The sequence below is a fragment of the Aphelocoma coerulescens genome, chromosome 3 (genome assembly GCF_041296385.1).
Source record: "Aphelocoma coerulescens isolate FSJ_1873_10779 chromosome 3, UR_Acoe_1.0, whole genome shotgun sequence".
NCBI classification, from domain to species: domain Eukaryota; kingdom Metazoa; phylum Chordata; class Aves; order Passeriformes; family Corvidae; genus Aphelocoma; species Aphelocoma coerulescens.
Window position 1 is genome coordinate 79,381,287 of NC_091016.1, and position 17,462 is coordinate 79,398,748.

Consider the following 17,462-nt stretch of genomic DNA (forward strand, 5'->3'; position numbering starts at 1 on the left):
TCTCACATACAAGAAATCATAGTAGCCTCAATGAAGAACACTGCTTTCCTGAATGTACATAGAGTGTGAGGACTTCCAAAAGGAAAGTGAGCCAGTACTGGAGTAGTGTGGTGTGGTGGGTTGACCTTGGACAGCTGCTGGATGCCAGATCACACCACTCTTTTTACTCCCCTCCTCAGCAGGACTGAGGGTAGAAACAAGATGGAGAAAAACTCATGGGTCAAGACAAAAACAGTTTAATAAAGCAAAAGCAAAGGCCGCTTGCAGAAGCAAAGTAAAACCAAAGATTTATGCTCAACTTCCCACCAGTAGGCAATGTCCAGCCACTTCCAAGGAAGCAGGGCTTGAGTACGCACAGTGATTGCTCTGGAGGACAAAACTCTTAACAATAAATGCCCCTTCACTTCCTTTGTCTTCGCTTTTATTGCTGAGCAGACATCATACAGTATGGAATCCCTTTAGTCAGTCTGGTCCAGCTGTCCTGGTTATGTCCCCTCAAAAGACCTTGCCTAGCCCGAGCCTACTGGTGACAGGCACATGTTGGAGAGACAGCACTGATGCTGTGGAGCACTGCTCAGCAGTAGCCAAAATGCTGGTGTGTCATCAACATCATCCTTCTAGCTACCAATGCAAAGCACAGCACTGTGAGTGCTGCTCGAGGGAAAGTAAACTCCATCTCAGCCAGACCCAGTACATGCTCAGTATTCTTCCCTGGTGAAAGAATGGATAATTAAGTGAAAGCTGCATTTATTCAGAAATTCTGCATGTTTAGACATTTACTTGATTGTTCTTGCCATGAGACTCTTGTTAATAGTAAATCTGCAAACTCTCACCCTTCCATGGTATTCCAGGGAAAACTACATTTCTACAAACCATATCCCAGAGGCCAAGAATTGAACTAGTAATCTCCAAAGAAGCTGCACACAACAGCTAGGTTTGAATCAGAAATGTGAATGTAAGATCCCAGTGGAGGAATAGGGCTTGGGCTCCTTCCTCATACTGCACCTTAAATATCTGACAATCTGGCTACCTCTTTACCTGCAAACCAGTCTGGCAATGGGTCTGAATTTTGGTTCACACTGTCCCATAGATTTAGGCCCTTAGCAACGCCCCTGCTACACCTTTGTAGTAACCCAAGAAAAGTGTTAACTTTCCTTGACAAACACCTGGGCACGGAGGTAGGGACATTCCCAGACAGTACCTTGTGTGTGGTATTAAAAAGAGGGAGGGAATTAAAAATAGTTTCATTGTATTAACATAATGTATGACACTGCAGATAGCTACCAAGCTAGAAACTAACTCCCTTGTTCAATTTTTATTAATTATTAGTAGAGATGTATCCCTGGTGCCCCTGATTATTTAGTTACCAGTTAAGAGAGACATTTGGCCTAATACTAACAATTTAATGCTTCTCTACAGAATTGTATCTATCAAGCACCTGTGTTCAGCAAGGTAGCAAAGCTTAACTAGAACAAAAAGAGAACATGCCCATCTTCTCTGAATTGTCCAGCTTCAAGGCATTCCCTCTTGACACTACCCTCTCCTCATGGTAAGGTTCCTTAACATCTCATGTATCCTTACAGCTTTGGGAGACAAAACTAGATAACATGAAGTGGGAGAAGAACAGAGAAGCACAGTAACTGAGACAGTGTAATAAAGAATGAAGAATATACAGGTTAGTTTTCAAACAGCAGAGTAGGAATAAAGGGAAATGAGAAAAAGACAAGGGCAGTGGGGATAGAAAGCATCATAAGCCCCACAGTATCTCCTTCTGCAAGTGCCAAGGCCTCACACAACTTTGCTCATGCAGAAGTTATGAGCATCTCCTTTTGCACCCATGTAAACTGGCTCCACGGACTCTCTCTTAAAGTAGAGACAGGAACGTGGACTATCCCATGTAAAGCAGAATCTGAACAGATTCTCAAAAAGGCAGAGAGCTACTAACACACAGACTGTGCACAGCATGCCCTGAGTAAATGCTGTAAGGAAGCCATAGACTGTAGACACGATCTGATGTCTGGAAACAGACTTCTTTTCCATTTTTAAACATGGCCTTTCTATTAATCCAAAAAACTCTCTAATTATGAGCACATGATTTCTACACATCTATATCTGCAGAGCCCTTTCTGTAACTATAGAACCACAATTCTTGTAAGTTCCTTCCTCAGAAGCAAATCTAAGCCCCAGATAGTTTAATTGTTTAACCTTAGAGCCCTTTTATTTTTGGTCTTTATTTTGGTAAGGTAAACAAACCTTTTTTATTCCATTTTCCCCTCATAGTCATCCAATTTCTCCCCAATGTATTCTCCTTCATTATATCCCCTTCCAGCCCCACAAAATTCCTTTTTCTAGTTTATTTAAAACCCAAAAATGTGACTGAAATTTTTACAAATTTTATTTTGGATCCTTGATGTATCCATGTTTTCAGGTCTGCAGAAGCCTAGGAGAGCAATTTCTAACTTTTCACAAAGCTCTAAAAACAGTCTAGGCACTGCAGTAGATGCAGACTGTTTATACATAAATACAAGCACTGAACATCTGATTCTACCAACATACGTTGTGTGCATTGGAAAGCCAGACATGGTGTATCTACACCCAAAAATCAAGACATTTCACTAAGCTTTAGGAAGAACAGATTTCTAGCAATGCTAAGAAGATCCTGGGGGCCTGTTCAGGCAAGCCAGATGTATCAAAATGACTACTAGGCACAAAGGTGTTCTTTCAGACTAGAGCAGAGTTCAGTCCCCTTGAATGTGGATAATCCTTATACAGATAGGCCAGTTAGAAAGAATGTTCTTTGAGATGTTACTGACACGTATATTCAGAGTGTGACTACACATCTACGCTGTAATCTGGGTTTATTTTTATTGTTAGTACTATCCAGGATGGCATGCCCTATATGGTTAAGAATAATTTGGCTATTTAAGCAGCTGAGCACTTTCTGTTCAACCCAAGATTCACAAATTCTATATGGACTACAAAGGGAAAAGCTGCAAGGAGGTGCTGTGGAAGTATATACAACCAATAAATCCTTAAAAAGAACCATCATGGGTAAATAGTTTTTCCTGTTTTGAGCACCTGCCATGGGGGAGAAGAAAGAGCTCCTGTCACACAATCAATGATGGTGTCACAATGCACCCCCCTTTCCAGGTATCAAAAAACATTGGTAAGAACCCCTGCCAAGCCTTCTCTTCTCCACGCTGAACAGTTCCAGCTCTCTCAGCCTTTCCTCATACAAAGGCTTCCTTTCTATCTCAGCAGCTGGATTTCCTCCAGCCATTTCATATCTCTATTGCACTAGGAAGCCTGGAACTGGTCCCAGCAGTCCAGGTGTAGCAGAGGTTTTCAAGACACAAATGAACAAAGTGCTGGATAATCTCATCTAGGCTCTCTTTTCCACAAAAGATTGGGCCAGATGATCTTTTGAGGTCTCTCGAATCCTGAGCTGTTCTATGAACTTGGTGTACACCAGGACCTCCAGGTCGTCTTCTGCAAAGCTGCCTCCCAGCTGGATCACCTCCAGTATATAATGGTACCCAGGGCTGTTCCTGCCCAGACGCAGGACTTGGCACTTCTCTTTGTTAAACTGCATCAGGTTCCTAGCAAACCATTCCTCCAGCCTGCTGAGGCTCCTCTGGACCAATGGGTTGCTTATCCACTTACTGCCAGTTACCACTTTTTCTAAATTATTCAGAACAGTGGTCTCATGAACAGCCCATCAGATCTCTTGGCAGGAGCACTGTGGAAAGATATGTAGGGCTCTAGACCAAGTTTATCAGGGCACAGCCAACCTCAGCAGCTTTGTCTCAAAAAGAACGATAGCAGCTCCTGGGAAAGTTAAAGGAGCTAATGGTGATCCTGGGAATTAAGGCACTAAGGACAAGGGAGCAAAGCCTGAGCCAGCAGCAAGGGACAAAGTGGTGCAAGGGCCCCAAGGCAAAGAAGGGGAGTCAGACACAGAGCTGCAGCAAGTGAGAGAAACTGCAACGGATCTTCTCAGAGCAGGTTCATTTACACAATACTTAGGAGCCACTGCTTCTGGAAACAAACCCCTGCTACCATGATTCTTCCACTCCAAGTGTTTAGTGATCAAGAAACAAGAATTCTAACTCTGAACCAAAATAACTGATGTTAACAACAGGACATTGCTCTGTAGACTTTGAAACGAAGTATAAACAACATCCCTGTATTTTTGCCAAAGCAACTAGTATGAAATGTTTTTAGCTTTTGGCAAAATGAGAAAAATTAGTATTTTGTTCTGCCATTTATTCTCACAGAAATTAATTTTCCCACATACCAATTAACAACTGCATTTCTCATTAATCCCTTTATTCCAATTTCATTATACTATCCAGACCTTTTATGTTGCCAGAAGGACATCAGAATTAGTTTTTGGTATTGCCTTTCATTAGTTGAATAGTAGGGAATATGTTTTTGTGGTTTTTATTGCAAACCAACTGATTTCTTCCTGACCCATAACTTAGCACTTGAAAAGCACCCTATCTTTTAGACAAAGAACTGACCTTCACTGAGCCTCTTAAGAGAATCTGTCCCGACTTTGCTCAGCTACCACAGAATCTTTCATTCTGTGATGTCATCTGAGGGACAAACAAGACAGATAAACACAATCTGGAAATAAGCCTCAAAGAAAAAAACCCTAGTGTTAACAGCTCAGTTTCTAAAGATTATTTTCCTTTTCAAAAAAACAATGGAGACAAAATTACTTGCAGACAGCTAAAAGAGATATAAAATAAAGTATTAAGCCAATTACACAAAACTCGAGTCAGTCTTGTTTTTCAACCACAAAACTTCTCAAAAGCATGAAAATAATTGAAAAACTGGTAATATAGATGTCCTGAAATTATTTCAGGAACTGTAGAGAATTATAAGGAACACCATTAAGAAGAGAAAAAAAAAAACAAAGGGAGTGAAAACTATAATCAAGTGTATAACCGATACCACGAATACAAGAAAAGATAACTAGCAGAAAGACAACATAATTTGCCAAAATATATTGACAAATAGATCAGCTACACTCTGAGTCATCCTAAAGATGAGCAAGTACCAATTCTTCTATAAACACAATCACGGGAATAGCTCATTTCTTATGACAACTCCAGCGATAAAAAAATACAGTATTTCTTATTTATACAGAAAAAGATACAGATGAAGAACCTCATGCACATGTTAAACACTATGACTTAACAGAATAATCAAGGTTGATGAAAAACCTCTATCCTTATCCTTTTTATTCTTCACAGTCCTTGCATTTCTGTCTAATACTGAAAACACTAACACTATCTATTTGTGGTATCTTTAGGCAAGCAGGTAACTGACAGTCTAATTCTAACCATAAAAAATACCTAAAACATCAGCCTAAACATATTTGAGTCTGAAAACCACACCACCATCATCTTCCTAACCTGAACCTTGCATAAGCATTGCATTTCTAAAAAGAAAATAAATTTAAATCCATTTTTACTATAGGTCTACCTAGACTGAATTAGCATTCTTTCTTTACCCTTTGCGTGGCACACTTACCCATTACAGAATTACAATTCAATCGGTAATAAAAACTAGATCTCCCAGATTTAGAGACCAATGATGTTGGCCTGAAACAAATCACTAGAGGGGAAAGACTCTTTGCAGTACACTGTAAAAATGAGCCTAAACTCCACTGTCTCTTCTGTGAGCTAAGAGACCAGAGATAAAGAGTTACCTCTTACCCTTTTCTTTAGAAGTCTATAACAAGTTCTGAAAAAAAAAAGAATTCCTCTTTCCCAGTGCTCCCTCAGTGTACCAAACCAGGCACAGTCTGGAAAACTTTGTAGAAAGCTCTACCTGAGGAAGATTTCCCACCACGCAATTTTTTCTCTCTTAATTAGTGGTCCAAATTGCCAGTGAAACTGAGGCAAAAATAGATAAAGATTAGTTGGGAGTACATCAATTTCCTGTTTCCCTGTCTTTATGAGAATTCACAAAGTTGTCCATATATGTAATAAAAAAAAAAAAAGGAGAAAAATACTGAAAAAAGTCTGGAGAATCAGCTAAACCATATAATAAACCAATATCCACCCCATGTCATTCATTTCAAAAAAATCATCCAAAGCAAAACAGAATGAGTGTTCCCCTTAGCAAAAAAAAATCTCTCTCTTCTGTGGGAATCTTTTGCTTTGAAGAGAAAAGGAATTTTGTGCATAGTGTATTTTGGGCACAGATGTGAAGGCTGTTTAGGCAACCAGAGACAAGTGATTTCCAGTAGCCCTCCCACCCATCCTATTCTATATGATTCACTTTATCATTTAATCCCCTGCTTCTATCATTTTCTATTGAAATATTCCAAAACTCTAAAAAAGTACAAGAAAGAGAAACTACTCTCATGGAAGAAGAATACATCTCAAGGATATTGTAAAACAGGCATTTAATAGAGACCAATGGTGGGAGAAAACAGGGCACAGTATATCTTCTTTACAGCACCTGCTAATCCTTTTGTAGCTCTTTATAAAACTCACTTATTAAAAAAAGAACAGGCCACCTGGCAATGAACTGTTTGCCTCCAAACTCTTCCTCACTGAAGGCACCTCTCCTTTTAAGGAGTCCTGGAATAACATCTAAGCTTTCAGAATACTGAGAAACTGGAGTAGGAAAAAAAAAATCATCATCTTTTCTCACCAGGGAAACTGCTGCTCTTCATCAGCAAATCTGCCATTACTGTTGACACTTCTGTTGAAACATACGAATGCAGAAAACATTTTAGAAGTTTCACTTCTATAGCAATCACAATAAATGGCAAGGCACAACGGCTGGAGGAAGATGTAAACAAAACTGAGCTTCCTTATGATTGCCAGAAATTGTTCCTAGCTTTCCTGAGGCAACATGTCAATAAATTCAATCTGCTTTAATTAATATACCTATTCTATTACAACTAGATTGCTATTTGCAAAACAGAATTGCAAACAAAATGGCAAACAACTTTTCCCCTCAAAAGGTCCTTTTCTCCTTTTTCCCCCCAGTACCTTTATAAACCAGTAGTGACTTCATTAGCACTGCTCATTCTTTTCTTCAGTCTTTGGAACGACAAAAGAACGTCAGATAGAAAGTGAGCAAGCCTCTTGTTGGAAAAGAATACCTCCCTCCCTTCTGCTCTCTTTAAAATAAATGTAACAGCATTAATGGCAGGAATCTGCCACGCTGTTTTGGCATGCTCTACTGTTTCCTCATTAGCAGAAAAACAGTTTCATTAGGAAAGTTATTTCAGTACATGTATAGGAACTGTAGGAAAAGGGGAGTAGGAAGTCCCATATACCTTCTCCTGTATAAAGTGTACTATTTCTACAATCCTCTTGCTTAATTCCTGCAAGGATTTTAAGTCACTGAGACACAGAATTGAGGCTGACACATGCTTCATAGAGAATGACAGGACTCTAGGTAATAAAAGATTTCACATTCCTTTATGCTTTCACCCTATTGCTCCTGAATGCAATATACTTTAAATAGAAAATATTTCGTAACCCCATACAAGATGCCTCAAGTATTTATGACACAGAACCGGAAGCAATCTAGCCTTACAATCATCTAGTACCTCTAAACATGTTCTACTGAGAAAGAATGCCGAATCTCTCACTGCAATGACCCCTCTGTGGCTCTGGAGCCTTTTACATACAACTATCACGAAGACCAAACCTCAACAAACCATATGGAAGGCTAGGTTTGTGGTACCTTTCAACTGCCTTGTCAGATGAAGAATGACATCTCTGAACTCACACAAGCACTAGAACCAGGTTTGCATGACTTGTGTAGTATCATACACAAAGACTGGACTAATGCGCTCTATGGTCTGACTCTTAGCAAGGAGTTAGAACGTGTAAGAGAGGCTGAGATTATCTACAGCCATCCCATCACGTGATGGCATGAACTGCTTGGGCTGATATAGATGAGAGACCTTTGTCTGTGGCTAAAGGGAAAGCATTTTGTATTATTCTTGTGCACCTTGCAGCACTGCAAATGTATGTGGTACTCTAAGCCATACAAGCACCTAAAGGGTGTCAGGAAGCCTCGCATAGGCAGCATTGGCAAAAACCATCTCTGACTTGAGTACCCAGCAAGCATCCACAACCCACAGGAGAGGTAAAAATGGGCCATTCAAAAATACAGATCTTGCACTCAAGACAGAAGGATGGAGGAATGTTATAGTCCTCTTCCATTTTGGAGAAAAATAGTCAGAACAATATAGGAAAGCAATTTTTTGTATTATCTTAAGGCCAGTAATTTGAGATCTAATTTAACTGACGTATGAGATTCATGATTGTAAAAAAGCACCAGTAACAAAAATGCAAAATCCAAAACTTGCAGAGCTCTCGTTCTTATAAAGAGATGTGTATAATTTTGAACAGACAGGAAGCGTGTCTAATGGGTTAGCTGTTCAATTATACATGCAAGTTTAAAATTATGACTGAGCAGGAAGGTCATTCTTTCCAATTAGCAAAAGTATCAACCGATCCTTTCCTATTAGAGGAACTTGGACATCATCAACTAAAACAACAACCCAAACTGAAAGCAGAACTGAGAATGGCAGGATGCATATTCCACAAAAGGAACTACCCATTTCCACTGCAACACTAAAGTACTTCACACCACACCTTTAGTCAATAAAATTCTAATCACAGTAATTTATGTGGTATGACTACCCAAATAGTCTTTGTCTAAGAAGTTATTAGACCACTGATTTTAAAGGGAGAAAATTATATTGCAGTGAAGCATTCTCCTTGGTGCTTTACTTCCCTTTTTTTCACCTACATTCTTCATCTCTGCTCTTATTTTCTCATTCTTCCTCCCTCCACACTCATGGAGTTTTTTTCTTTGCTACAAAAAGTCTTCACTCTTTCAGAATCTTTTTTAAAAATCCTGCTTACAGTTTAACATAAAAGAGTGCTATGATAGCTCTGTTATGTATCATTTCCTGTAAGAGTCTCAATGGACAACATTCTCTGAACTATTAACTGCTATCATCAAGTTAGTAAATGAAAGGCCTTTCATAATATAAAATTAAGACTATAATCTTTAATATCAAAGGTGCTTAAGAATATCCAGGGAAATAGCTCTTCCCTAAGCATACAAACACTCTAGAAAGAAGATACTGGCAAATATATATTTTTAAGAGTGAACAAGTTTTTAGAAGGATGTGTTTTGAAAATAAAGTGTTTTTCATTCTTTGTTGTTGAGATTGCCAGATCCATCAATGTTACTAGCACAAAACAGCTGTTCATCTGACTACTAATGCAGCAACTGATACACCAAGTACACATAGTGCCATGGGACTATTCCTCCTTGTGCAAGAATTCACATCTGAACCAGAAGAAAAACAAATTACTCGATTATGAATTAAAGAACAGATATGATATTCCAGGTTCAGTAAAAACAGACTGCAGGCAGGTCAGTCTTGTTAACGTCTTACACCTATTTGGTCATCCAAAAAAAAAAAAAAAAGAACTAAAAATTCAAAGTCACAAAAAATTCTGCTTCTATTGTCAATGAGTTTAAGCCTGGTTTTGGTGTATGATCACATACCAGAACTGAAAGTATGGCTCTACTCATCTGTCAAACTAAGTGAAGGCAATATAGCACCTTAAAACAACAGGACTAAACTGCAAAAGCAAGCACATCAAATTTGAACTTGAGGATTCTACATGCAATGATTAGAAGACTTAGTTTTGCAATGTTAATGATCAAACAAAAGTTATTTCATATAAAAAAAATTCCTACCAACAATTTTCTACAAATTAGTCTTTTGAACGTAGAAACTTTGTAAAAGAAGAAATGTAAGTTTTTCTAATAATCTAAACACAGTTTCATTTTAAAGCATATGTAATGTTATCTTCAAATTCCAATAATTTTAAGCATTTTGATACTTGCACAATTGAGTATCTAGGAAGAGGGTTGTGTGGAAGATGCACATGACCATATTTGACCAATGCTGACCTTTCTCCTCGCAGCTGAAGTGAAAATTTTCCTGGTGTCCCTTCCACGGAGTCTTCATTTCTTGATCTGGTGATATGCTCATTACAAATTAATTGTCCACTTTCATCATTAAATGATGTGCACAACTTTTCCTCTGCTAAGCAGTTATTATTACTTCTGTCAAGATTATTCATCATCATAGTTGGTTCTTCAAAATCTACCTTCTCTTCATCTGAAATAGTCAAAGAGAATAGATTTTGTTCAAGTGCTCTTATGAGTTACTGCTTGTCGTGCTACATTATCAAAATTTACTTGTATCAATTTAAAACCTGAGAAAGCTTAAGACTATTAATAGTAAGGTTGTCAATGTCTTCTTATGAACAGTATTTCTTAAAGTCTTTTGGGGTTGTGTTTTAAAGTTTTAATAGTCCATCTTCTTTTATTTCTCTCTTACCAATAAGTGGATTGTACCTTGAGAAAAAAGTGATTGTATTTCAGGACCTGAATATTATGAAGGAACACAGGAAAAAGGTAGCTGTTAATCCTGTAGCTTCTGTGTACACACAATAAGAACATCCACAAAAAAACCCCTCACATAAACATTTGCATGATCCCAAAAGGGGAGAAGAAATCAAGGCAGGTTACAACTACATTAGCTTCTCAACTTCTTCAATTAGTAACATCAACTTGTTAAGGCTACATGAAGGGGTACATTATATAAAGATATATTTATAGAATAAATACAAAATAATGAAGTAAAGTTTAGTACTTTTTACATATTTTGCAATAAGGTAAAAAGTGAGATATTCAGTTTATCATGTAAAGTAACAATCCTGGGCAATGTAAGAATTGTCATTATTACAATGAGTCTTCCTTCAATAAAGACAGAGTCCCAGCACACTTCATTATGAGCCAACATGCAGGAAGCCAAGATGCCATTTCCCATCAGCAAGAAAATTACTTTTAAATCCCACATTTAGTGACCTTTATTAAGTCTCCACTAATGAAACTCTTAACAACAAATACAATGTAGTTGGAAGCCTGTCAAGACATATCATTCCTTTTTATTTCTCCTTTTATGCTCAATAATCTGTCAGGGAATCTCCTCAGATGATGACATCTCATTATCTCTTAAAACATGTCAGCATTTAATGTTAATCTTACGCACTGAAGACAACTTTCAGTAAAATTCCATTACTTGGAAACCTATAGGAAAAAGGGGCATCTGAGTAGCTTTCAACTCACTTTCAGCAGTACAAGCCAGCATCATTTTGGGAAACCACAGTTTCAAAACTGCCTTAAACCCATTTAAATACTTCCAAAATTCACACTGAAAGGACATGGAGGTCCTTTCATATATTAATAATTCATGTAATTACCAATATTAAAACCCATCATGCAGTTGTTTTTCTAACAAACAAGCTGTATCAAAATGTTCTTACTCTGATCCAGAGGAACCGCTTGAGCAGAAAATAAATCTCCCAGAGAAGTTGTTCTAAATAAGTCTTTCCCAGCACTGCTGACTTTTCTAACCTCTGCAGCATCAGCAGGAGGTTTTGGAAGGAAAACAGAAGAATCTCCATCTTTTTCAGAAGTGATTAGTACTTGTTTCTGTGACAAAGATAAAGGAGACTTTTAAAACAAAGCACGGATAATTTAATTTTCATGTAAGCAAAAATTAAAAAAAAAAAAGAATCCCACATAATTTCTAACAAAGGGCTAAATTCAGAACGGAACAGAAGTTACATTGGCTTGCTCATTAAGAAATTTTCATATCCTGAATCTAATGATACCATTCCACCAAACAAACCAGATGTCTATACCATTATCCCCACAGAAAGCCATTTAAAAGCCAACATTCAGGGGTGCAGAAAACAAAAACTAGATTGAGTAGAACAACTCAGAATTATTTATTCCTCATAAATACTCATTTAACTACGTCTGCAGCAAGCTTATTTATCAAAGAAAATATTGTGCCAACAACTATTGCGAACAATTCTAGAGATATATCTATTCTTTGATTTGTTTTTGAGCATTAAAACAGCATTTCCAAAACACTTCAAATATGTTCACATCCTATGTGCTACTTCCTATCACACTGAGACAAATCATGCAGATCCAGAAACATCAAAGTCCTAGTTTTATGACAGTATTTTGCATCTTAGAGGATGCGAACAAGCCCCCAAATCTCTAGTACCAAGCACTTGTTCTGCCCTTGCCCTACATAAAAGCACTGACCTCTAAGATCGATAGCAATTTCCTTAAAATAAAGAATCCACTAGAAAGTCTCCAGCTGATCCTTCAGAGCTCTCCACAGTATTAGCTGAAGAAGCCAACAGATGAGACCAACTCCCCACAACCATCATGATTAACACAAGCTCTCAGTTTACAGTGTACTAACTTATCTCCATTGATAAAGCAAATCATTGATAAGATCCTCCCTGGTCTTCTCCAGGCTGAATGTTCTCCTTTCTCTCTGTCCCTTTATCACCTTTGCGGCCATTCATCAGATTCTCTCCAGTAGCTTCATGTCTTTCTTGTACTGTGGAGCCCAGAACTGGATACAGCACTCCAGGCGTGACCTTACCAGTGTCGAGTAGAGGAAAAGGATCATTTCCCTCAACCTGCTGGCAAAAGCCCTTCTAATGCAGCCCCAGATACCATCAGCCACTTTCCTAGCAGCAAGGGCACATTGTTGGCTCATGTTCACACTCATGAACTTCATCTATTTTAGTAAACTTACACAAGAAAGCTGACTCAAGTATCCGTCTTCTGATTCTTGTTAATGTCACTTAGAATCATAAAGCAATACAGCAATATTTAAGTAGCTTAAATTATTTTCAGGTCTCTTTTGGGGAAAAAAAGACAAAACTGACTTTATAAGTCTCAGACTGACATGACAATAAGTCTCCATTTCCTCCAAACGTCTTTAAATCTTTTCCTAACACTACTGAGACACTGTATGAGTACTGCATGAGTTATTTCCAGAGTACTTACATGAGCCAGTGGGCTCAGACGAACACCAGAAAGTGGTCTTGATTCAGCTAAATCAAAACTGGATGCATCAAGACTAACAAAGAAATGAAACACAGTTAGAATAAAGCAGACCCAGTGTTTTGCCATCAGCTGGGTTTTTTAATTGCAGGCTTCTTCCCTTTGCCAGCGAATATGGAGAAAGGGAAGAAAGGAAAAGTGACAAGAGCACTTCACGCTAACAAAACTCCACCTAGAAATAATTTTGAAGTAGTATAAGCTTTGTTTGAAAATGAGCATTTCAAACTTCAGGACCTAAAATTTTACATTTAGAAGATCCCAGAAGGCTCTGAAAAAAGATCTAGCATATAGGTTATAGGAAACAAGCAAGCTTTCACATGTTCTAGGAAAAAAGCTGAAGACTATCTCAATTAAAAGCATTCAAATGTCTCAAGAAAAGGTAAGTAACAGACTTATATTCTTATACTATTCTCCACATAGAAAACTAGTGTAATGACTGCCTCTGGTAGCTCTAATCCACAGGAACTTCCCTGGACAAGTAGATTAACACCAACAGTAAGGACCATTAGAAGAAGGCAAAGGATGTGATTAGGAATACAGATTAACACAGGGAAAATCATCACCGGAAGCATAATTACAGAATCAAATCTCTTGCTGCTAAAGGCTATTTGAAAAAATCTTAAAGCCACGGTACCTAAAAACTGAAGCGGGTCTATTTTGAGGACACCATGAGGATCGAGACCCAAAAAGTTTCCTTTGTTCATCTGTAGGTGTGAACGGTCTCTGAGTCCTTACTGTTCGGAGAGCATCTCTGGCTTCATTTACAATATCAGAACTGGTCATAGGCTTTGCCACTGACAGCTGGTAGAATGGCTCTGTTTTTTTTCTATTTTCAGTCTTTGAAGCTTGCATTCCTCTGCAGAGTACTGCACAGGAAGAACACTGGAAGACACATGTGAAAGGCACAAAATATTATTCTAGTTTTAAATTACAAACTATTAATTCATCACTGGCTATGCTACCACAATATAGTTTAAAAGGGTAACTAAATCCTAGACAGTGCTGAAATAGTGGGAAATAAGGTACATTGATATTGCATTTCCCTCTCTATTCCCCAGTTCTGTAAGAAAATACTCAAGAACAGAAAGCATCTGACATGAAGAACCTACCTTCAGTTTTTTTACAGGGAGCTAAAATACATCACTGTTCTTCATGGCCAAATGTGGTCACCTACAGTTCCATAGAAAATCTGTTTCTTGACACCTGATTACTTAGGAAACATCACAGCCAAAACAGGAATTCAATAATATGCTATAGAGAGACCAGTTCTTTCCAACTTAGGAAAAACCCAATATATATTATTGACCTTAGCAAGAGCAACTTCCTAATAGGTTCAAGAGGCATCATTATCAGTAACTTAAGCACAGTTATCAGTAATTGATAAGCAGAGACAAGGAAGAACAAGCAATCCATTTTTTTCCTCTGAAAGAAACGAGTCCCCAGCCCATCCCCAAGAACATGCAAAGAAAGACAACGCTAATGTAAGTCATCAACCCAAACTTCCAATCAGCGTTCTGTCCTGCTGCAGTTTCTGGGAAATGCAGTGGGCAGTGACAGACTTGCTCCATCACCCACCCCCTGGACCCTGCACAACCCATCACTATCATGGTGCAGTTCTCTGTAGGTATCATCCTTGTCATTTTACAGCAAACTCATTGTGAGTCTTACACCATCCAAAATTCCTCTTCTGCTTTTCAAACTTACCTAAAAAGAAAAATATGTTTCTGCACTGTGACTCAGACCATCTGGCAACTTGTATTCTCTCACACAGTTTATGACAATGAACTGACAGTGGATCAGACACCATCATCTTGGTTATTTCTAAACTATGGAGTGAAAAAAGTTCTTACATTCTTAGTTTGTTAGTTCAATTCTTCCTGTTCTGCAGTTTTCCAACTGCTTCTGCTTTCTTTAAGAGCCTGCACATTCTGGCACAGGCTCTTAAAGAACTACGCAACACAGAACTGGATGCTAAGGAGAAGTGCACCAACCTCTTTCACTAAATCATGCATAATTAAAAACCCCACAGGAACAGATCAGGAGCCTGAGACTATCAGTGTTTTTGATATTTCTGACTACCATCAATACATTACTTATCTTCACTGTGGCTGAATTTTGTTCTCTATGCTCCTTATTCTTCCCGCTATTACAATGTGATTAAAAAAAAAGTAAGGAGTTCCATTGCAGCTGTCTGTTTGGAGGAATTATACAGTCAGTCCTCACTAAAAAAGGAAGGTAGACTATCATTCCCTATTCCCCCAGCTACTGGGAGCCAGAATTTTGATCTTAAGTGGAAGGTCTTCTGTGTAGGCCTTATGTCTGATACAGTTGGGAACAGTCCTGTGCAGGGCTGGGAGTTGGAATTCATGATCCTTGTGAGTCCCTTCCAACTCAGCATATTGTGTGATTCTGTGATTTTGCTCTCCAATCCCAGCAGGTAGCAGACAGAGGGAATGCTGCAGTGCTGATGGAGACAGCATAACTGGTACACACAGATCTTGTCCCTCACTACTGTCACCATTTCCCAAGTAGCCTTTAACTTGCACAGCTGAAGAGCTGCTCTCTGACTCTCTGCTGAAAGGTAGAAGAGTATCACAGCAGTGTCTGAAAAGCCATACTTGGGCTCTTGTCTTTATTCCCCAGTTGTTTACTCCAGAAGTCTGGTCCTTTGCTGTACAGGAAGATTTTGAAGCAGTAGACAGCAGTACAAGATCCACACATTAGTCCAAGCAATGTCCAAAAGCGAGACAGCTGTACCCTCACAGCTCTTATCTCAGTTCAGTCAAGATGAGAGAAGCATGGCTGACTACACGAGATGTGGCACCACACTGGCTCTGCCATCCTCTTTCCCATCTCAAGACCAGTGTCATTTAATTGCCATGGTGCAGAGTGGGTATACCTGCAATCACTAAGTACAGTGAAGAGAAGCCCTGTACTCAAGCTGTGAACACTCTGCTCTCTGACATCTGAATCCATGTTCCGTCTGCCCTAGCAAATCTCTGGAATGGTTAGCACACAGGTACAAGTTTGGTAAGAATCCCACAATCATTGAGGTTGGAAGAAACCTTTAGGATCATCAAGTCCAACAGCCAACCCCGCACTACTCCTGTAACCCCTAAACCATATCATCCAGTGCCAGATCCAGCCGCCTCCTAAACACGTCCAAGGTTGGTAACTCCATCATCTTCCTGGCCAATCTATACCAATGCATGGCCATCCTTAGAGTGGTTTTTTTTTTTTCTAATATCTAATCTGCGTCTCCCCTGTCTCAGCTTAAGGCCATTTCCTCTTGTCCTTTCACCGCAGACACGTTAGAAGAGATGGGCTCCCCCTCACTACAACCTCCTTTCAGGAATATGCAAATAATAGCAATCATTAGACATAATTCTGAACAGCAGCAACTCACCAATCACAACTGATGCACTTTCACCCTGGTGAAATTCTGACGCAGAGAAATCGCTGTCAAAGAGAAACAAGAACAAAATTACGAGTTGAGTCCACAATCCTCAGCGGAGTAGGGTTTCCAGCGCAGCCGTGGGGACAACACGTCCAAGAGGAACTCCCCAAATAAGCAGCACCTGTGGAGTAAACCCTGTCCCAACCCAAACCTGGCAATCAAGCCTCTCTCCCGGGCACGTGAAAGCTGCCGGGAAGCGGCACTGGGCTTCTGTCTCTCCGGCCGCTTTCCAAAGCCTCCCGCCCCACTTACCGCACAGTCCGACCCCTCACCCCCGCCCGGCCAGGCGGCACCCCCAGGGACGTGCACTACGGTCGGGGGGTCACCGGGCGCTGCCGGGGGACTCGGTCGGGTCGGGACGCGCCCCCGCCTCCGCCTCGGCGGGGCCGCAGCCTCGCTCAGCCGCCCGCCGTTCCCACAGCAACCGCGCGCACCGCGGCGCCGGGACGGGGCAGCCGGGCACCCCCAGGCGCACGCGCGAGCACCTGCGGGCGCGTGCGCGGCGCGGCAGCCGCCTGCTCGTGATGGCGGCCCCAGAGTTAGGGGATGGCGGCTCCAAGTCCCAGGGATGGCGGCTCCAAGTCCCAGGGATGGCGGCCCCAAGTCCCAGGGATGGCGTCCGCAAAGCCCAGGGGCAGTGCCAGTGCCGGCCCCTGTCGCGGCGTTGGGCCGCAGGACGGTGGGTTCCTGGTGGAGGGCTCTCCTCCGTGGCCAGTCCTGGCCCACGTTTAGGGAGGGCGTGGTCGCGGCTGGCACAAGCCCACGGCACAGCTGGCAGAAGTCACTCGGTGTGACCTGCTGTTGTTGCCAGTTTAGGGACGCTAAACACAGACACGGGGCCCGGTATAGACAGGAGACGGTTTTTATTCTGTGCAGGGCGCAAGGTGGAAGTTTTACACAAATCAAGCATTCAGATTCTCAAAAATTTGCAGAATCACTGAATCGATTAGCTTGGAAAAGACCTTTGAAATGATCGAGTCCAACCTATGACTGA

General features: G+C 40.3%; 1 protein-coding gene across 8 annotated transcripts in view; it reads right to left on the reverse strand.

Moving 5' to 3' along the window:
• Positions 1-17,182, reverse strand: part of ARMC2 (armadillo repeat containing 2) — a 71,040-nt gene extending 53,858 nt beyond the window's left edge. For 6 of the 8 annotated variants that reach the window (XR_011149953.1, XM_069011016.1, XM_069011013.1 and 3 more), the window contains exons 1-6: positions 16,721-16,906; positions 16,418-16,470; positions 13,646-13,893; positions 12,955-13,027; positions 11,400-11,568; positions 9,979-10,189 (exon numbers count right to left, since the gene is read on the reverse strand). Coding sequence is in view for 7 of the 8 variants with exons in the window: in XM_069011016.1 (XP_068867117.1) it covers positions 9,979-10,189; positions 11,400-11,568; positions 12,955-13,027; positions 13,646-13,863 (671 nt within the window). In the remaining variant the exon portion in view is untranslated. Of the gene's footprint in view, positions 1-9,978; positions 10,190-11,399; positions 11,569-12,954; positions 13,028-13,645; positions 13,894-14,120; positions 14,222-16,417; positions 16,471-16,720; positions 16,907-16,953 lie in introns of those variants that run through there. The other 2 variants (XM_069011015.1, XM_069011014.1) reach the window with 2 other exon arrangements.
• Between the last annotated feature and the right edge of the window lie 280 nt (positions 17,183-17,462).